The sequence below is a fragment of the Ovis aries genome, chromosome 13, assembly GCF_016772045.2.
Source record: "Ovis aries strain OAR_USU_Benz2616 breed Rambouillet chromosome 13, ARS-UI_Ramb_v3.0, whole genome shotgun sequence".
Taxonomy (NCBI): Eukaryota; Metazoa; Chordata; class Mammalia; order Artiodactyla; family Bovidae; genus Ovis; species Ovis aries.
This window is the reverse complement of record NC_056066.1, coordinates 43,343,621-43,365,988: the sequence shown is the minus strand read 5'-3', so window position 1 is coordinate 43,365,988 and position 22,368 is coordinate 43,343,621. Positions and strand designations below refer to the sequence as shown.

General features: G+C 40.4%; 1 protein-coding gene and 1 non-coding gene across 3 annotated transcripts in view; both read right to left on the bottom strand.

Moving 5' to 3' along the window:
* The window catches only part of LOC105614315 (dihydrodiol dehydrogenase 3-like), a 117,465-nt gene that overhangs the window by 11,080 nt on the left and 84,017 nt on the right, over positions 1 to 22,368 (bottom strand). Inside the window, exons 1-5 of one of the 2 annotated variants that reach the window (XM_015099698.4) lie at positions 6,595 to 6,687; positions 3,885 to 4,052; positions 2,930 to 3,046; positions 2,042 to 2,119; positions 1,496 to 1,618 (exon numbers count right to left, since the gene is read on the bottom strand). The exons of the other annotated variant lie outside the window; for it this stretch is intronic. Coding sequence (XP_014955184.1) covers positions 1,496 to 1,618; positions 2,042 to 2,119; positions 2,930 to 3,046; positions 3,885 to 4,052; positions 6,595 to 6,678 — 570 coding nt within the window. The 5' untranslated portion in view covers positions 6,679 to 6,687. Of the gene's footprint in view, positions 1 to 1,495; positions 1,619 to 2,041; positions 2,120 to 2,929; positions 3,047 to 3,884; positions 4,053 to 6,594; positions 6,688 to 22,368 lie in introns of those variants that run through there. 2 annotated transcript variants of the gene reach the window in all.
* TRNAW-CCA (transfer RNA tryptophan (anticodon CCA)) lies at positions 13,045 to 13,116 on the bottom strand. The gene has a single exon. It is a non-coding gene; the product is annotated as a tRNA-Trp (tRNA).

Genomic DNA, 22,368 nt, shown 5'->3' with positions numbered 1-22,368 from the left:
AGGGTGAAGATTACATGACATATGTATCACATCTCAGTTATATGGTATATCTAGATCTGTCAAACTAGAATTAAACAACAGAGAGATGGTCACCAGGGGCTGGGAGGAGGGGGGAATCTGGAATTGATAAGCATGATGTGAAGTCTCAATTATACAAGATGAATGAATTTTAGATCTGCTTCCAACACTGTCCCTATAATAAACAACACTATTGTATTATATGAATACTTTTTAAAACTTGCTATGAGGACCACAATAAGGTAAACTACAGAACCAAAAAAAGTACGAGGACAGAAACAGACAAAGAAAAGTGAGTTTAACCAGTTAATTTTGTGATGGTCATTGATGGGAGAACCAGTCCAAGCTTGAGTAAATCACAAGATGTGCTCTACCATTGAGTAAGTATTCCTGAATGAATATTTCATCAGTGGAAAGTTATGACCAACCTAGATAGCATACTGAAAAGCAGAGACATTACTTTGCCAACAAAGATCCGTCTAGTCAAGGCTATGGTTTTTCTTGTGGTCATGTATGGATGTGAGAGTTGGACTGTGAAGAAAGCTGAGCGCCGAAGAATTGATGCGTTTGAACTGTAGTGTTGGAGAAGACTCTTGAGAGTCCCTTGGACTGCAAGGAGATCCAACCAGTCCATTCTGAAGGAGATTAGCCCTGGGATTTCTTTGGAGGGAATGAGGCTGAAGCTGAAACTCCAGTACTTTGGCCACCTCATGCGACGAGTTGACTCATTGGAAAAGACTTTGTTGCTGGGAGGGATTGGGGGCAGGAGGAGAAGGGGACGACAGAGGATGAGATGGCTGGATGGCATCACTGACTCGATGGACATGAGTTTGAGTGAACTCCGGGAGTTGGTGATGGACAGGGAGGCCTGGCATCCTGTGATTCATGGGGTCGCAAGGAGTCAGACACGACTCAGCGACTGAACTGAACTGAACTATCTCCATAAGCCTTTAACTTCATCCATCAAACTTGATGAACTTTCATAGCCTCCAGCAAACTTGGCTGAAGACCCATAAATGCAGAGAAACCAAGACAAAAGATTCAGGCATTCAAACTCCACACAAACTCTTAACACCCTTCTCAGCTGATTTTTCTCTTTGTTTACTTCCTGTTCCATGTTTCCTTAATGTACATAGTTCCCTCTGAGACATTTTGACATCTGATTTCTGGTCATGCTGTAAGCTCAGGGGAAAACCTCTTCCTCTAAGTTCTTGGTGTTGAGTCTAACCCCCTTTCACTTCCCTCAGCTCCTACCCACAATTTAGCAGGAAGCCCTCCCTGCTTTTTTCACCCAGACTTTATCAGTCAGAGATACTGTTATGGATTCTATTCACACTGTCCAGACAGAGGCTCTGCCCTCTAGAATCCTCTGTCCACAAAGGTCAGATGAACAGGAGGGAAAGCCAGACAGACGTCTGGCTCCAGGGCAAGAAGGAGGTTCTGAAGAGCAGGAGGGAGAGGAGTCAAGGCAGCTCACCTGGTTGCAGACAGGCTTGTACTTGAGCCTGTGCTTGTTCAGGATCTTCTCCAGCTGCTTGTGGTTGAAATTGGACACCCCAATGGACTTGGTCAGCCCTGCATCCTTACACTTCTCCAGGGCCTGGGAGGGAGGGGTGGTGAACAGTAATGAACCGTCACTTGGAATGGGCAATAAAACAAGATTAATGGCTGAAAAAAAAATATGTTAAAAGTGTCTCTTGTCAAAAATTAGCATTGATTATAAGGAAGAAAAAAGTGGAAGAAGTGGAAAAGACACAGGAAGAATTACAGTTAGAAAAACCCTGGAGAATACATAATACATGGAAAAATATAAATGCCTATGTTACCATCCCAAATTCTTCTCCACTGTTCTTCTCTGTGAACATTTCAGCAAAAGTTTCCTCTCTACAACCCCAGCATCTCAGCCCTTAGATTCATGAACTGCTGAGTCTGATGGTCCACAGTCCATTCTCACAGGCGGAAGAAATGAAGGAGGTTCCCTATCTCCTGATTCCTCCTCTGGTTCTCTCTTCCCTGGACTTACTTCCCATGTGTGACGGAGATCCACTGAGTCAAGTATAAGTTTTCCATCTTCATCTGTTGGCAAAATTTCCCCCCCTTGCTGGAATAGAAGCAGTCATTTTAGAGATGTTATAAAACAATTTCCCCACACTTAGCCAAACAGCCAGGCACATCTAGGACCAGGGCATCAAACCTCTATGAGATAGGTTTACAACATTCTAGATACTAATATTTGCAAAGTGTTTTACATTTGGAGTTTTGAGCAATGTGTTTAGAAGGCAATTTTCCACTAGTCTCTTACACTTAACGTTCTGATAAATACAATTTTCCTACATTCTAATGGGGACTGTCAATGACTTATTTGAATTTTTTTCTGCCTCTTTTACTTTCCTCTTGCAAAATATCTCCATTGCGCTGGGAGTGACTGTAAGTTATGTCTTATTTCTGGCATTAAAATTGCAAACTTCACCTGGGCTAAATATCAGATTTCCTTTTCCCTTTGAGCATCAGGTGCCTTAGGGCAGGCATATGAACCAGCAACGTTCTCCTTAGGTTGATATGGAATGTGGAAGATCTAGACATGCTCTCAATTGTTCATGACCATGAGCCTTGAGGCCCCCAAGGCCATATTTGCCACTGATCGAAAATGTTCAGTGAAACTAAAGCAAACCAAGTGTAATGCCATGATAAGAGATAGAAAAATGGACCCATTTCTAAGAATACTGCAACTCAACTTTCCTCAGTGTAGAGTACGTCCTACACTGTACTACGAAAAATACTTAAGTACTATGAAAAATCTTAAGTGTTATGAAAAAAAGTACTATGAAAAATCTTAAACCAACCATCCATGGAAGCTGATAGACATTGTGACATATGAAATAAGATAGAGGTGATAACACAAATTGCCGACCTTCAGAGGCACTGGAGTATGAATAAGATAGAGATCAACATAGTCCAGTTGAAGGTTTTTCAGTGACTTTTCCAAGGCTGATTGGACCAACTCTGGTTGAAGGCATGTGGACCAAAGCTGCAGAGATTAAATAATAGAAGTTATGTTAAATGAAGGCAGTAGGTCATTTTGTTTGTCTTGTTTCATTTAATGATAAAACATTTTTATTGCTTAGAAATGGATGACCACTGGGAAAAATGCTCCTTTTTTTCTTGAGTTCCATTGTTTTATCTAACCCACCCATGCAAACTTTATTATTTGACTGAATTTATTATCAGTACATCATTCATAATAGAATAAAATTAATCGAGATAAATGACATTATAAAATAATTACCGTGCCTATCATCTGAATCGTGTTTAATAGAGCGTAAAAGCACAAACTTAGTCTAATTCAATCAATCAGTCCTCTCAGAATTAATTAGCATTTTGTTTACATAACTGTAGAAAAAAAGTATTTTGAACATATTAACATGAGCAGAACATAATTCAAGGCACTTTGGCTAGATCTTGTGGAATATACAAAATGCCTCTCCTAATGTTCTCTCTTACTCTTAGAGTTGAGAACTGAAATTCAGAATGTGAAGAAATTTGAGAAACCCACCCAGATGATAAGGAAACCTATAATCTATTCACACTTCTGTATGAATCCTTAGACCATACTAAATCCACACTCCTCTGGTCTAGGCTCCGAGAAGGAAAGTGACTTTAAAATTTGAACAGAGCAGTGAAGAAAAAGTTGGTATCACTTTCTATTTTGGGGCAGGGGAGGAGGAAACTACATTTAACATATAAATATGTGTGGAAATAAAGCTGTATCAGTAAACAACATTCACCTAATTACTGATCCTATTACATAATTGTCACCTGCATACAACTAGTTGTGCACATGTGCACACACACAACACACAAATCACCTTTGAAGTGTAGAATATGTCTTCTCTCTTCACAGTGCCATCAGCAATCTTGCTTCGAATGGCGTGGCCAACCTGCTCTTCATTTCTGTAAGCATGAGCACAGTCAATGTGGCGGAACCCAACCTCTATAGCGAATTTGGTGACCTCCAGAGCTTCACTCTTAGGAACCTATATAGGCAACAAAGGTAGGAATTGAACATCCCCATGATTAACAAGTTGCTGAGCCACAAGTTTGATCTTTCCAATAATCAACTTTTCTTTGTGCTTTTGGTTCATTCAGCATGTGTGGTGATGAACCCATGACAGTTTTCCTGAACTTTCCTGGTCAGTGATTAAATGGACGACCAGGAACCCTTCAATCCCAGGCAATCAGTGGTTGATCACAGGTATCCAATGACCCCAAGAAAAATTCCAGATTCAGTGATTTTCTGGAAAAAATTGTAAGACTTAGCATAAAGTTATAGTCATGGATACAATTTATACTGTGAGATGCTTGAAGCAAAATCCACAAAGGTATAAAGTAGCTGGTAAAAGCATCAAGAAAGGAGTATGTTAAGGCTGTATGTTGTCACCCTGCTTATGTAACATATGCAAAGTATATCATACAAAATGCTGGCCTGCATGAAGCACAAGGTGGAATCAAGATTGCTGGGGAGAAATATCAATAACCTCAGATATGCAGATGACACCACCCTTAGGGCAGAAAATGAAGAGGAACTAAAGAACCTCTTGATGAAAGTGAAAGAGAAGAGTGAAAAAGCTGGCTTAAAACTCAACATTCAAAAAGTTAAGATCATGGCATCCGATCCCATCACTGCATGGCAAATAGATGGAGAAACAATGGAAACAGTCAGAGATTTTATTTTCTTGGGCTCCAAAATCGCTACAGATGGTGACTGCAGCCATGAAACTTTTTTTTTAAAAAAAAGCTTGCTTCTTGGAAGAAAAGCTATGACCAATGTACATAGCATATTAAAAAGCAGAGACATTACTTTGCCAGCAAAGTTCTGTCTAATCAAAGCCCTGGTTTTTCCAGTAGTCATGTATGAATGTGAGAGTTGGACTATAAAGAAAGCTGAGTGCAGAAGAATTGATGCTTTTGAACTGTGATGTTGGAGAAGAGTCCTGAGTCTCTCGGACAGCAAGGAGATCAAACCAGCCCATCCTAAAGAAAATCAGTCCTGAATATTCATTGGAAGGACTGATGTTGAAGCTCAAACTCCAATACTTTGGCCATCTGATGTGAAGAATAGACTCATTGGAAAAGACCCTGATGGTGGGAAAGATTGAAGGTAGAAGGAGAAGGGGACAACAGGGGATAAGAAAGTTGGATGGGATCACTGGCTTGATGGACATGAGTTTGAGTAAGCTCCAGGAGTTGGTGTTGGACAGGGAAGCCAGGTGTGCTGCAGTCCATGGGTTCACAAAGAGTTGGACATGACTGAGCAACTGAACTGAGCTGAAAAGCATCAAGAAACCAGGTGAAAGCTTCTGGGACCTCTGTCTACCAGTGAAGCCACATAGAATACATCAAATAAAATCTGCATCTATTCAAGTGGTACAAACTGATGTTTTCATATAAGCATCCATTGTTAATGATTGACACAATCAAGCTGATAACAGATCTGTCGCCTCACGTGGATAACTTTTGGCTGTGGGGAGAATCCTTAATATCCAGTCTCTTAGCAAATCGACTTCCCTTTCACTTTTCACTTTCATGCATTGGAGAAGGAAATGGCAACCCACTCCAGTGTTCTTGCCTGGAGAATCCCAGGAACGGGGGAGCCTGGTGGGCTGCCCTCTATGGGGTCGCACAGAGTCGGACACAACTGAAGCAACTTAGTAGTAGTAGTAGTAGCAAATCTCATGAATACAGTCCATTTTTTAAACTATAGTTACCATGCTCTACATTACATCTCACAGCTTATCTTATAACTGAAAGTCTGTATCCTTGACCATTATCTGGCCATTTTCCCCAGCATGTACTCAGTTTCTGGTCACCATTCCTCTACACTCTGCTTCTGAGTTTCACTGTTTTAGATTCCACCAACAAAGAGATCAGGCAGTATTTGTCTTCCTACTTCTGGCTTATTTCACTTAGTTTAATATTCTCCAGGTTCCTCCCTGTTGTTGCAAATGGCAAAAGGCTAACTTCTTTAATAAAGGCTGAATAATATTCCATTTGTTTTTTTTTTTAATTTAAATTTACTTATTTTAATTGGAGGCTAATTACTTTACAATATTCCATTTGTTTTAATGTGATTTAGAATCTTCCCTTTTTCAGGGAGGTAGATCCTTGGTCTCTACCTCAAATACTTCTCTGGGTCATGTGTTTTTGGAAGAAGGAAAGGGTTCTGGAATTAATGAAACATACTGAGAAACCCCTCCATTACAATGTCCCTCAAAGCAAAGCAGCTGATAGTCAACGTTCTTGACAGCTGAGTCTCACCTCTTCTGCCAAGCTGGGAAAGAGATGGAAATTGCAGAGGAACCCAGAGTAATCTGCAGGTAAGCACAGCCTCAGACCCTGATGCAGAGTGGAGACTGGATGCTCTCTCCCCTTTTACAGGGCACAGTTCTAGCCTGGTTAGTGGAACCATGTGATCCTCCCAGAGTCACACAGGAACTCAGTGCTTGACAACCTAAGTCCCCTTCCTCTCATATTATATCCACTACTATTTATATCTCAACCCCAAACTACTACTCTTACCTCCTCAGGTGCATAGGTTCCAAATCCCAGGATAGGGATGAAGTGGCCATCATTAAGCTTCACCCTCTGGCATTGGGTTTCCATTGCCTGTTGCTCCTCTGAGTAAGCAGACTGACTTTTTTTCTTCTGCCTTCACAGGTTATATATAATAGGAAGGTAAAGCCCCAGCTGCACTGTCCAATGTTAGCAGATGCATTGTAGGAGGAGCCTGATTAAATTATTTCCCATGGAGTCAGAGAGAATTAAAGCCAGTTAACTTGCTTGGTTTTTTTAATCAGTATCATCTTAAGATACATTTTGATGAGGTTGGCTGAACAAGTATTAACTGTATGTTAGACTAGAAACTTCCACATAGTTATCTTTTTTCATTTTTCTAATTATGAAGCTGAATCTTACAGTACAAATACATTCATACAGAGAATCACACAGTTTAAAGGAGTGATTAATAAGCATTTAAAAAAAATCTTCAGTTTGGTTGCTCAGTCGTGTCCAGCTCTTTGCAACCCCATGAATCGCAGCACGCCAGGCCTCCCTATCCATCACTAACTCCCGGAGTTCACTCAGACTCATACCCCTTCATAAAGAATGAAAACTTCAAATGAAAATAAAGTTGCCTTTAATTTTTACCACCAGCAAAATTATTTTGCTTTACAGACCTGATGGTGGTGAAATCCTGAAAAGGACACCAAAGCCACACATTCTGGCTGGTTTTTGGTTACCATATGCAGTGTGAAAACTGACTCTTAGAGGGTTTATACCTTGAACTTAGTTATATAACTTTTAGAAAGCTATCATAATGTAAATTATACATATATTACATACTTTGCTATTTTGCTCAGCCTTATCGGTGAAAGAAAAACTTGTAAGCAAGTTAAATTGTAACAACTTTGGGATAAGTAAGGGAAATTGTGAGGCACTGATATAGTGAAAGGTTGTGAAACCAAATAAAATTTAACAGAGTTACGTGAGCAAAATGGTGGGCTAGGATGTATTGAATTCTCCCTTAGAAACATGAGAGAACAATCAGAACCCAGATGAAAAATGTCATATGAGCTCTAGAAAACAGTCAAACAAAATCTATGGCAACAAAGTGAACACACAATCATGAAAAATCCAGAACAGGATGCAAGGACATTTTGTGGTGTTTTTACTCTCCTTACCCTTCTCCTGCCTGGGGCAGTGCAGTCTTGATCTGCAAAGAGCGGTGGCTCAGCTCCCTCAAACCAGAGTGATCACAGAAAACCTTAATGCAATGTTCCAACCTACTTGGGGACAGCCTGAAGATGAATGTCTGCTTTTCCTAAACAAACTTAAACTGAAGAGCAGCTGGAGTGTCTCATTATAGCTGCAGGGGGACTATACATATGTGGGACCAGGGACAAAGGATTAAGGGTGGAGACCTAGACTAGACTATGTAAAACCCTGAGTAGAACTGGCATGTGGATTTGGGGGACATAGGGCAATCAAAAACAGCCATATATTCATGGGAATAAAACAGTCACCCATGTACCAGGCAAGATGTTGATGCAGAAATAAACTGAGCAGCCCTTAGCTTTCTTTTGGACTGATCCCAGGACAAGGAGCATGCCAAATTAACTAGTGAAGGCCAGTCATGATGTGGAGGAAATCAACCAAGAGTGAGTAGTTGCCTGTTGTTTCAAGTACCCGATGAATGCATACACACCCAGGAATACATACACACACACACTTACACAGGAACGCACACACACACACACACATGACAGAAAGAAAAGAAGGAAGGAAGGAGAAAGAAAGAAAAAAAGAAAAAGGAAACCATGGTCCAGGAAAGGAAGAAAATAAGTCGGCACCGACTCTTCCTGAACAGTCACCGGAGCCACACTTAGTGAACAGTGAGTGTCACACACTGTCCTGGGAGGAGCTCCAGATGGGCAAGAGGATGCTGAGCTCAGCTCCCCCAGAAGCACATCAGGGTCCCATCTCCTGAAAACACACGACACTAGCAGGAAGCCTTGTCCACACCAAGGCTGTAAAGAACTGTCCACACGGAGCTGGGTGGGAAGGGAAGAGAAGGGATCAGGACTGAGTCTCTGGGAGGGCCCCAGACGAGGAGCGGGGACAGGGGCTCGGAGGTCCTCCCTGGAGAGACCCGTGGACACCATGCACTGAGCACCGCAGCCCTGGGACAACCCCATGAGGTCACAGCCCCATAGCTGCTGTGAACCCAGGGGGACCCGCAGGAGATCTGCAAGATCCAACTCCAAACCCTAGATGGCCAAAGATTAGTTCAAGGATTATTTCAAGGCATAAATCCAAACACTATAGAAAACATTCTGAGTTTAGGAGAGAAGAGGTGGTATTCAAGATAAACTCAAGTAAAGTGATTAAATATAAAAAATCCCAATGTTGTATCAACAGGAAGGTATAACCAAGAATAATATTATGGAAATAGGCAACAAAAATGACTAAGGGATACCATGCAATGTCTGTCAGTTGAGCAAAGACAATGTGTGGTAAAGTGTTGGCAGCTTTATCACAAATATGATTTGAAAGATTTTTTTTTCCATCCCATGGTTTGTCTTTCCCCTCTCTGGTAATTTGTTTCAGTGCAAAATAGTTTTGAATTTGGATAAAGACTAATAATAATTTTTTCTTTTACTGCCTGTACTTTTGGTGTCAAATCCCCCAAATTGTGAGCATATCCAATGATGAGAAACTTTTTCCAGAGGTTTTCTTCTGCGAGTTTCATATTTATATTTTGTGTGTCTAGATCTCAGAAGCATTTGGAGTTGTTTTTTCTATAAGGTCAACTCTCAACTTCTTTTTACATGTGGATATCTAGCTTTCCCACCACTGATAGTTGAAAACACTGTCCTTTATAACTGTATCTATCTATTTAAAACAGATGTCATTTAAGTTCATGCACACTCTGAAAGATCTGCGTTTCCCTTGTAGCTCAGTTGGTAAAAAATCTGCCTGCAGTGCAGGAGACCTGGGTTTGATCCCTGGATCAGGAAGATCCCCTGGAGAAGGAAATGGCAACCCACTCCAGTATCCTTGTCTGGAAAATGTCATGGACGGAGAAGCCTGGTGGGCTGCAGTCCATGGGGTCGCAAAGAGTCGGCCACGACTGAGCGACTAACACACACACACTGAAAGATCTACATCACTTCCAAGTGTTTTGTGTTTTGGATGTCATGCTTTATATCTTCAAGTCTATCTCTTAACTGTTTACTATAGTTTTTACTAGTTTATTTCAGTGGTACATGCACTTCCTTTGCTATACATTTGCTTTTGCTATGGGTTTTTTTCCTTTTCTGTATTTCCTTATTTTCTATAAGAAATAGCCTTTTATTTTCAAAGAAAAAAACAGGCTTCCATGGTGGCTCAGATGGTAAAGAATCTGCCTGCAATGAAGGAGGCCCAGGTTTGATACCTGAGTTGGGAAAATCCCCTGGAAAAGCAAATGGCAACCCACTCCAGTATTCTTGCCTGGGAAATCCCATGGGCAGAGGAGCCTAGCGGGCTACAGTCCATGGGGTGGGTTGCGAAGAGTCGGGCATGACTGAGAGACCGACACTTACCATTTACTGTAGGATCAGTTTAGTGAGGATCTCAGCTGTGCTTCTCTAGGAAACTATTTATCTCTTCTTCAGTTCTGCATGACAGTATTACTGGGTAGAAGGTCCTTGGTTGTAGATATTTTTATCCTTTCAGTATTTTAAATATATTATGTAACTCCATTCTGGCCTATAATATTTCAGCTGCAAATCAATTGAGAGCCTTGTGGGATTCCTTTATATGAGACTCTGTTTTTCTCTTGCTCCCTTTGAAATTTTCTCTTTAATATTTGACAGTTTTAAGTCTTGGTGTGGGTCTCCTTGGTTTCATTTGTTTGGGACTCTCTGTACTTCTGGCACCTGAATGTCTTTTCCTTTCTTTAGGTTTGGGAAATTCTCTGTCATAATTTCATCAAATGCATTTTTCTGTGCCTTTCTCTCACTCGCCTCCTGGGGCTACTACTCTGTGAATGTTACTAGAGTTGATGTTGTCCCGGGAGACCACGCTTATGAAAAACTGATTTTTCTTTTTACTGTTCTGATTGAGTGATTTCCATTATTCTGTCTTCTAGCTTGCTTATGCATTATTCTGTATTGGCTAACCTGTTGTTAACTCCTTCTAATGTACTTTTTATTTCATCTATTGTGTTATTCAGCTCTCATTGAGTCTTTTTTTTTAATATTTTCTAGCTCTTTGTTGACGTTCTCACTGTGTTTCTCTGTTCTTTTCAAAAGATATTATTATAACTTAATGTTATATGTGATTCCTATGATAACAACAAAGAAAATAAAATAGAGTATATGGAACATAAATATAAAAGAGATGAGAATCAAAGATGTCACTATGAAAAATCATCTGAACATTAAGGAAAGTGGTAATGGAGGAAATAAGGAACTAAGTCACACCAAAAAATATAAAAAGGCAAAAGTATTTTCCTATCAGTTATTATGTTTAATGTAAATAAACTCCAAGTTCAAATAGTATATATTGTCAGAATAGATTTTTTAAAAATATATCAAATTTATGTCATTATAAGTGATTCACTGTAAATCTAAGGACACAAATTCTTTGAAAGAAAAAAGTGACAAAAGACATTCTATGTAAACAGTAACTGAAAGAGAGCTGGTGTGACCACACTCAGTTTAGTTCAGTTGCTCAGTCGTGTCTGACTCTTTGCAGCCCCATGAACTGCAGCATGCCAGGCTTCCCTGTCCACTACCAACTCCCAGAGCTTTCTTAAACTCAAGTCCAGTGAGTCGATGATGCCATCCAATGATGATCTCTTCTTCTGTAGTCCCCTTCTCCACCTGCCTTTAATCTTTCCCAGCATCAGGGTCTTTTCCAGTGAGTCAGTTCTTCGCATCAGGTGGCCAAAGTATTGAAGTTTCAGCTTCAGCATCAGTCCTTCCAGTGAATAAGGACTGTTTAGGATGGTCTGGTTGTATCTCCTTGCAGTCCAAGGGACTCTCAAGACTCTTCTCCAGCATCACAGCTCAAAAGCATCAATTCTTTGGCCCTCAGCTTTCTTTATATTCCAACTCTCACATCTATACATGATTATTGGAAAAATCAGAGCTTTGATTAGATGGACCTTTGTTGACAAAGTAATGTCTCTACTTTTTAATATGCTACTTAGGTTGACGATAGCTTTTCTTCTAAGGAGTAAGTGTCTTAATTTCATGGCTGCAGTCACCATCTGCAGTGGTTTGGGAGCCCGAGAAAATAAAGTCTCTCACTGTTTCCATTCTTTCCTTATCTATTTGCCGTGAAGTGATGGGACCGGATGCCATGATCTTAGCTTTTTGAATGTTAAGTTTTAAGCCAGCTTTTTCACTGTCCTCTTTCACTTTCATCAAGAGGCTCTTTAGGTCTTCTTCACTTTCTGCCATAAGGGTGGTATCATCTGCGTATCTGAGATTATTGATATTTCTCCTGGTAGTCTTGTTTCCAGCTTGTGTTTCATCCAGCCTGGCATTTTGCATGATATACTCTGCATATAAGTCAAATAAGCAGGGTGACAATATACAGCCTTGACATACTCTTTTCCCAATTTGGAACCAGTCCATTGTTCCAGGTCCAGTCCTAACTGTCGTTTCTTGACCTGTATACAGATTTTTCAGGTGGCACCTAAGGTGGTCTTGTATTCCTATCTCTTGAAGAAGTTTCCACAGTTTGTTATTATCTTCACACTCAAAGGCTTTGGCGTTATCAATAAAGCAGAAGTAGATGTTTCTCTGGAATTCTCCTGCTTTTTTGATGAGCAAATTGTATGTTGGCAATTTGATCTCTGGTTCCTCTGCCTTTTCTAAATCCAGCTTGAAGATCTGGAAGTTCACGTTTCACATACTATTGAAGCTTGGCTTGGAGAATTCTGAGCATTACTTTGCTAGCATATGAGATGAGTGCACTTGTGTGGTAATTTGAACATTCTTTGGCATTGCCCTTCTTTGAGATTGGAATGAAAACTGACCTTTTCCAGTCCTGTGGCCACTGCTGAGTTTTCCAAATTTGCTGGAGTATTGAGTGAAGCACTTTAACAACATTATCTTTTCAGATTTGAAATACCTCAAGTGGAATTCCATCACCTCCACTAGCTTTGTTCATAGTGATGCTTCCTAAGGCCTACTTGACTTCTTATTCCAGGTTGTCTGGTTCTAGGTGAGGGAGGATACCATCATGATTATCTGGGCCATGAAGATCTTTCTTTGTATAATTCTTCTGTGTATAACAGACAACATTTAAAGGTTTTAAAATAAAATTTGTGACAAGACAAAGAAAATGAAGTGAAGTTGCTCAGTCGTGTCCGACTCTTTGCGTCCCCATGGACTGTAGCCTATCAGGCTTCTCCATCCATGGGATTCTCCAGGAAAGAATACTGGAGTGGGTTACCATTTCCTTCTCCAGGGGATATTCCCCACCCAGGGATTGAACCTGGGTCTCCTGCATTGGAGGCAGACACTTTAACCACTGAGCCACCAGGGAAGACAAGACAAAGAAGGATATTCTATACTGATAAATGGTCAATCCACCAAGAATATAGAGAAATCACAAACATAGATGGGCCAAACATCAGAGTTCCAAAATATATGAAGCCAAGATAGATAGAATTGAAGGGGAAAATAGACAGCACTATAGCACTAGTTGGAGACATTAATATCTACTTTCAATAACCAATAAAACAACTAGACGGAAGACCAATGAGGAAATAGAAAGAGATGCTATGAACAACAGTATGCCAACACACTGAATAATCTAGTTGAAATGGAAAATTTCTAGAGACACACAGTCTATGAAGACAAAATCCTGAAGGAACAGAAAGCCTGAGTAGACTTACTCCTACTTATTCAAGCAGATTGAATCAGTAATTAGGAGACTCTTAAGAAAGAGAAGCCCAGGGACAGATGATCACACTAGTAAATTCTGCTGAGCATTTATAGCAGAATTAACAGCAATCATTCTTAAATTCTCCAAAAATTATTGAAGAGGAAGAAATACTTTCCAACACATTCTATCAGGCCAGCATTAGCCAGAGACCAATCGCAGACAAAGATACTACAGAAAAATCAATTACAAACATGTTTCAGATGATGATTGCTATAAAAATTCTCAATAAAATACTCAAAAATTGAATTCAGGAGCATACTAAAAATTATACATTATGACCAAATGAGACTCTTACCTGGGCAACAACTGTGTACATACTTATTTTAGTAAAAGCAATACACCATATTAACAAAAAGAAGGGGGAAAATCGCATGATAATAACAAGTGATGTGGAAAAAAGACAGTGATACAACTCAATATCCTTTTATAATAAAAAATTCAATAAACCAGAAATAGAAAGATGCTTTCTCAACATAATGAAGCCTATACATGAAAAACCACAACATTAGATTCAGTGATAAAAGACTGAAAGCATTTTTGGTTAAGATCAATTATATAAAAGTTTTACCAATTTTTACCACTCATGGTAAACATGCAATCATCAGTTTCAGCTACAGTAATAAAAAAAATATGCATTCAAAAGTAGGAAAATTATCTCTGTTCTGAGATGACATGATCATGTATGTAGAAAACCATAAAGATAAAACAAAAAACTGTTACAGCTAATAAATAATTTTAGCAGAGGTGTAGGATGCAATATCAAAACAGAAAAGTCAGTTACATTTCTATACACTAAGAATGAACAATCTGAAAAGAAAAACTTTGAAGCAATTCCACTGGAAAAAAAACGTGAAAAAATAATGCATTTGGAAATAACCAAGAAGGCAAAAAAAAAAAAGAAAGAAAAAAGAATGATTAGTAATACGAAATTTGTTTGAAGGAAGTAAAGACAGCAACTATGTTTCATGAATGAAAGAGTTAATATTAAGATGAGAAAACTAATCAAAGTTATCTATACATTCGATTGAACTTTATATATGCCAACATTATTTGGGGGAATGGGAAGTAGAAAAACTAACACTAAAATGCATCTGGAATTACAAAGGAGGCTGAATAGACAAAACAATTTTGAAAAGGAAGAAATTAATCTTGGAAAGAAGAAAGTAAAGAAAAAACAGAGAACAGAATTTGGTTTCTCACAATTTGAGCTTTTATAATTAACTACAAAGCTACTATAACCAAAACTGTGGGTAATGGCATAAAGACAGATATAAAGACTAATGAAATAGAACTCATACAGAAATAAAAACAAACATAATATATGATAATCGACAAGGTTGCAAAGACCGTTTATGGGAAAAAAGTCAGTCTTTTTAACAAACAGTGCTGAATAAACTTCATATCTATATTCAAAATAAAGAAGTTACCCATTAAGTTATATCACACACAAAACCACACACACACGCACATATACACACCAAAATGCATCAAAGACCTAAGCATACACGACACTAATATGAAACTCCTGGGAGAAAAACTAGAGGGAAGGCCACAGGATACTAGATTTGATGTTTCATAATAAGCACAGGCAGAAAAATAGATAAATAAATTTTGTCAAAATTCAGAATGTTTTTGTATCAAAGAAATTATCAAGAGACCTAAAAGACAATCCACAGAAAGGGGAAAAAATTCTTTGCAAATTGTATTTCCGATAAAGCTGAATAGCATGGAACTTCCTGGAAACACCCTAAAAACCTTATTTCAAATTGCTTGATTCACCAAGGTCTGTTGGTGATCTTTACTATTTAATCCTTAATATGTCCATAATTAAACTTTTGATTATCCCTGCCTAGTGATGCAAAATGTAAAGTGTTTTTATTTCCTCACTCTTTCTGAGTTTGTCTTGGCTACCGCCATTTCTCTTCCCTACTGAATTCAAATCATTTTCTAAGAGCATTTGGATTTACACCTTAAACTAGTCCTGCTGTTGCTACTGCTGCTAAGTCGCTTCAGTCGTGTCCGACTCTGTACAACCCCATAGACGGCAGCCCACCAGGCTCTGCCGTTCCTGAGATTCTCCAAGCAAGAACACTGGAGTGGGTTGCCATTTCCTTCTCCAATGCATGAAAGTGAAAACTGAAAGTGAAGTCGCTCAGTCGTGCCCGACTCTTAGCGACCCCATGGACTGCAGCCTACCAGGCTCCTCCGTCTATGGAATTTTTCAGGCAAGAGTACTGGAGTGGGGTGCCATTGCCTTCTTCTGAACTAGTCCTAGTGTTTCCCAACCAGCAGACAAGGCTTCCCTGGTGGCTCAGACGGTAAAGCGTATGCCTGCAATGTGGGAGATCCGGGTTCGATCCCTGGGTTGGGAAGATCCTCTGGAGAAGGAGATGGCAACCCACTCCAGTACCCTTGCCTGGAAAATCCCATGGATGGAGGAGCCTGGTATGCTACAGTCCATGGGGTGGCAAAGAGTGGGACACAACTGAGCAACTTCACTCCCTCACTCAGACATGGACATGGTAGAAACTGTTGCTGTCTGTGTGAGCAGCCAACACACAGGAAAGGAAACACGTTTTTCCACAAATATAGCACCAAGCACTCTTGTGTGTTCTCTCCACACCCTCCAATACCAACTTCTGTTTCTCTTTGTCTTCAGTTTTCTACACAGTGCATCCCAAACCATAGTAACTGTGGGGACAAGATGATGGTAAGCTCCAGGTGATGATGGCCCTGGTGTTTGATCACCTGGGCTTTGGTTACGGTTCCTGCTTCTGTCCCCTCCCCTCCGTGTCTCAGAACCACCACCTGTTCTTCTTCATCTTTATATTCTTACACCTACCGGATCTCAGAGTTTGAGGGAACTTGAAGGCCAGTAACAATCAGAGGATAAGTGTGATCAGATCACAATAGGAATAAAGTGCTACATCAATAAACATAATCTTTTTATAGAAGGAGTTGATAATAATGTATAAGAAATGCTCAGATTCTCAAACAAGCGTTCAAGGAGCTCTTTTTAGGTAACATGCATTTCAATATCTGCTGAGTGTTCATCCAATCCATCTTCAGTAAAAACACAGTCTTCATGTCCTGAAGTAAGTACATCTATTGTTCTTGATCTGGTAACTAGAAAAGTCTTCTCACTATAGTGTTCATGACTTCCATCCACAAATTCAGATGAGTGGGAAGGAAGCACAGTTTTTCATTTCAAACATGCTCTTTCATGGAAAGGGTAGCTGAAGAACATACTCTATTCTAGATACAGAACCAAGACTTGGGAATATCCCCATCGTCAGGGACTTAGCTCCACAGAAATACCCACTGTTGCAAGTCCTTTGTGCATTCAAGTCCAGCTGCCTGAATGGTGGTCAGCTCAGCTCCAGGGAAAAAGAGAGTTACTGCTTTGAGATCTCAGCATCTAATTATTGATATAAAAGAGAAACAAGTGAAAAAGTTTTAACATAATGGCCTATACGAGTATGTGAATGGAGGACAGCTTGGGACCATGCTGGGAGAAAAGACCTCCACTTCAGAAGACCCTTTTCTTATTCTCCAGACCACAAAGAGTCTCTCTTAGACAGTACCTGGAAGGTTTCACATGAATTTTGTCATTCACAGCAGAAACAGGTATCAAGGACTATTGTTCTAATATACAGATATTCAAGTCATTTATCTTATTATTTGTTCACAAACTCTTGAAGTTGCTTTCAATAAAGACTGTGGTCTTCATCTCTAAAACATCTTTAGTTCCCCCTTTCAGGGAAGAACCCTGACCTTGTGGATGCATGACACGTCCAATGTACACAACAGATCTGGTATATGAGTGGAAGAGAGCTCATTCATTCCTCACCATCCAGCAAACCCCAGATTTACTGTCACATGTATGTAACGATAAAAAGGTATGGCATTTTCTGTACCTCAGCATTTATTTGCCACAGAAACTGTATGTCCTGCAGAAAATAAAGTAAAAAAGAGTCTGATCTCCTGGTTTTCAGAAATTAATTAAAACAATAACTGCTGTCCCTTTCCAAAGCATGGAAAACTGCCCATGGCTGAGGTCTGCAAAGGAGTAGAGGTAAAAATAAAAATGATCTTAATCATAGACATACTCGAGGTGAAATGCCATGCTGATGGAGTGACAGCATCAGTTATATTCCTCAACATCCTGGTGCGTATATGTTAACCAATGTTATATTCTCTTTCTGTACTGACCCCTTCAACACTCTGTAATGCTCTTCTGTGCCCTTTGTTATAGACTGTATTTTAGAGTTTATTTTGTCTGATATGAGTATTGCCACCCCCTACTGTCTCGTCATTTTCATTTTTGTGAAATGTCTTTTTCACCCCTTTGCTGACAGTCTCTGTGTCTAAAGACACATAGCTCTGCAGTGAGTCTCTTGTAAGCAGCATATAGATAGATTTGTGTTTTCTTATTATTATTATTATTTAATCAATCAGCCAATCCATCTTTTGACCAGATAGCTTATTCCATTGGCTTTTAAGGTGATTATTAATAGGATTGTACTAATTGCCATTCTGTTACTTGTTTTCTGTTTTCTTTCCCCTAGTTTTGTGCTGTTCTTTTATTCTTCTTTGCCTGGCCTCTTGATGAAGGTAAAAGAGGAGAATGAAAAATCTGGCTTAAAACTCAACATTCAAAAACAGTTTATGGCATCTGATCCCATCAGTTCATGGCAAATGAATGGGCGGAAATGAAAATAGTGACAAAAATCACTTGGATTTTTCTTGGGCTCCAAAATCACTGTGGACAATGACTGTAGCCACAAAATCAAAAGACGCTTGCTCCTTGGAAGAAAATCTATAACAAAACTAGACAGTGGATTAAAAAGCAGAGACAACACTTTGTCAGCAAAGGTCCATCCAGATAGTCAAAGCTATGGTTTTTTCAGTAGTCAAGTACAGATGTGAGAGTTAGACCACAAAGAAGGCTGAGCACTGAAGACTTTATGCTTTCCAACTGTGGTGCTGGAGAAGGCTCCTGAGAGTCCCTTGGACTTCAAGGAGATCAAACCAGTCAATCCTAAGTGAAATCAACCCTGAATATTCTTTGGAAGGCCTGATGCTGAAGCTGAAGCTCCAATACTTTGGCCACTTGATGTGAAGAGCCAACTCATTGGAAAAGACCCCGATGCTGGGAAAGAGTGAAGGCAGGAGGAGAAAGGGCCGACAGAGAATGAGATGGTAGGGTGACATCACCGATTCAATGGACTTGAGTTTGAGCAAACTCCAGGAGATGGTGAAGGTTAAGGAAGCCTGGCATGTCCATGGTGTCACAGGGTCAGACGTGACTGAGCAACTGAACAACAGTGACTTGTGGTTTAAAGATTTTCTCTAGTTGTATGCTTGTGTTCCTTTCTCTCTCGTTTTTGTGTATTGATTGTAGATTTTTGACTGGTGATTCCTGTGGGGTCCATATATGTTAAATTCAAGCTGTATGTCCTCATTTTAATTTGATAACTATTTAAGTTCAAACACATTTTAAAGGATTTGCTTTTTTTACTCTCCTCTCACACATTTTGTGTTCTTGATGTCATATTCTTCCTTTCCTATAAACTCTTACTTCTTGGTGGCATCTTTTTTTCCACTTAGAGAAGATCCTTTAACATTTCTTTTCTGATTATTTTATTATTGATAAATTATTTTAGTTTTTGCTTGTTTGAGAAGTTTTTTTAGGTCTCCTTCAATTCTGAATGATAATCTTGTAGGTTATCTTGCATTTTTTTCCTTTTGGTATTTCAGAAAGATCATGGAATAGTCTTCTGCCTACATAGTTTCTGCAGGAAAATCAACCAATAATCTAATGGGCTTTTCCTTGTCTGTGACATGTTGTTTTTCTCTTGCTGCCTTGAGAATTCTCTATCTGTAACATCTGCCATTTTGACTGTGCTACATCTTGGTGTGGGCAGCTTTGGTTTTATGTTGTTTGAGACTCTCTGTGATTCCTGCATCTGGATAATTTTTCCCTTCTTTGGGTTCTGGTTATTTGGGGTCAGAATTTCATCAAATGTCTTTTCTGCCCCTTTCTCTCTCTCTTCCTTCTGGGACTCCTAGAATGTGGATATTAGTAAACCTGATGTTGTCCCAGTTGTCCTTTAAACAGTTCTCTTTTTTTTAATTAAAGGATAATTGCTTTACAATGTTGTGTTAGTTTCTGCTGTACAACAAAATCAATCAGCCATGTATACATAAGTCCCCTTCCGTTGGAGCCTCCCTCCCATTAAACTATTCTCTTCTTTAAAATTTGCTTTTCTTTTTGCTGTTTTTATTGCATGATTTCAATAGTGGTATCTTTCAGATTACTTCTGAATTCTGTATCACCTAGCCTGCTATTATTTCTTCCTAGTGTGTTTTTCCCTCTGAGTTATCATATTCTTCAGTTCTGACTGGTTATTGTTTTTAATATTTTCTAGTTATCCTTCTTAATACTCTCATTGTATTCATCTATTTTTCCCTTGTGAAGTTAGAATTCTTATTACCAATTCTTTGAAACATGGTACATTATTTTGGTGAGTTATCTGTCTTATTAGCTATTTTTGCAGGACTTTTTTTTTTTCTTATTCTTTAACTTGAAACAAATTTCTCTGTCTTCTCAATTTGCTTAACTTCCTCCAACTGTATGAAATTAGTGAAGAAGTTACCTGTACCAGTCTTGCAGGGGTGTTCTTGCATGGACATGTCCCTGTGCAGTCTGTGTGCTTGGAGGCTTTGGGACAGAGTTGGAGCAGAGTGGGCCAAGGTCATGCCTTCCCCAGGGTACTGGCAGCTGGCAGTATGGTGGGAAGTGGAAAGGGAGGCTAGATCCAGAGCCAAGTGTGAGCAGAGGCTTTTCTTATGCTCTGTGGCTGTCCACACCCTACTGGACCAGGCATGTCCCAAGGCGCTGAAGCAGAAGCCCTAACTGTTGGGCTTAACTTGGTTCCACCTTGTAAGTGTGCACCCCTCTCCCCTACTCTGGCACCTTTGCCCCAGAGGGTGGCAGAGCTGGAGGGAGGCATGCTGGAGCAGCCCCTGGTGCTGGTGGCCGTGCCTGTGGTGCAGCCCTGGCACACCGTCAGAGCCTCAGACCCTGTTCCTCCGGCCCCTCTCTGATGGCCACCCTGCCCCATCCAGACATCCTGCTGGTCTGAGCTGGCTCTGTACACCCCCCAACCCCACTTCCCACTCTGCCCAGCATGGGCAGCCCTTGCCCCAGGGGGAGTGACCTGGATCCAGAGGCAATGAGGGGGCATCTGTGGGCCAGGGGGCACACGGGCTGCCCAGTAAACTGGCTGAGTCCTGGGTAGCATCTGGCTGCCCCCTCAGTCTGTTTTAGGAGCAGGAGCAGGTGCGTGTCTCAGGAGAGGAGTCAGGTTCTCAGGCCTCCTGTGGGTGCCCCTGGGTTCACAGTGGCTGCGGGGCCGTGACCTCCTGGGGTCATCCCAGGGCTGCGGTGCCCAGTGCGTGGTGTGCGCGGGTCTCTCCAGGGAGGACCTCTGAGCCCCTGTTCCTCAGCTCCTGCAGGAGCTAGCTCAGCATCCTGTCCTCTTGCCCCACCTGGAGCTCCTCCCCAGGACAGTCTGTGACACTCACTGTGCGCTAAGTGTGGCTCCTCTGATTGTGCAGAAAGAGCTGGTGCCGGTTTATTTTCTTCCTTTCCTGGACCATGGTTTCCACTCTTTCTTCTTTATTTCTTCCTCCCTTTCTGTTTTTCTTCCTCCCTCGTTCCCTCCTTTCCTTCCTTTCTTCTATGTCAGGTGTGAATGTTCTTGTGTGTCTGTGTGTGTTCATATTGGCTATTTGAAACACGAGGCAAATACTTGCTCTTGGCAGACTTATTCTTTGTCCTGACTAGACTTAGCTAGTTGGTTTCCCATGCTCCTACTCCTGGGATCAGCCAAACAGGAAAATTAATGGCAACTCAGTTCATTCCTGGGTCAACATCTTGCCCTGCCCGTTGGGTAGCTTTCTGATTCTCCTGAATTTGTGACTGTTTTTGAATGCCTTACTATCCCCAAAACCACATACCAGTTCTACTCAGGGTTTTATTAATATATGGTCTTGTCTATTTCTCCACCCTTAATCCTTTGTCCCTGGCATCGTATATGTATGTATATATATATATATATATATACATACACACATAGCTTTCCCTGCAGGGGACTTCCTTATAACTCAGACAGTAGAGAATCTGCCTGCAATGCAGAGACTCTTGTTTGATCCCTGGGTCAGGAAGATCCTCTGGAGAAGGGAATGGCAACCCACTCCGGTATTCTTGCCTGGAGAATCCCATGGACAGAGGAGCCTAGCAAACTACAGTCCATGGGGTGGCAAACAGTCAGAGATGAGTGAGCAACTAAGCACAGCACACATCACTAAGCACTTTGCCAAAATGCCTGCCTTTAGTATCCCTTCCAGGGTTTCACCCTTCTCAGGTCTGTAAAGAAAAATAATTTGCTGTTGGGAAATACAAAAAGGCAAATTTCTTTTTATTTGATGTTTTGATTCTTTATTAAGGGATTACATTTTGAAACACACTTATTAATATTAAACACTTTTAAACTGTGTGATTCATATATGTGTGGGTGTTAATACTGTTTCAGCTTATGTTGGATCAAGATTGGGCTTCATAATCAGAAAAATGAAATGATTGTTATGTGGAAGTTTCCATGCAACATATGGTCAATAATTGTTAGCCCATCTCATCATTATATGATACTTAAGGTTATACTGATAAAAAAAAATCAAACGAGTTAACTGACTTCAGTCTTCTTCTACCTCCAAATGTACTGGTTTAATCATGCTCCTCCTCCTACAACGTATCAGCTAACACTAAACAGTGCAGCTGGCATG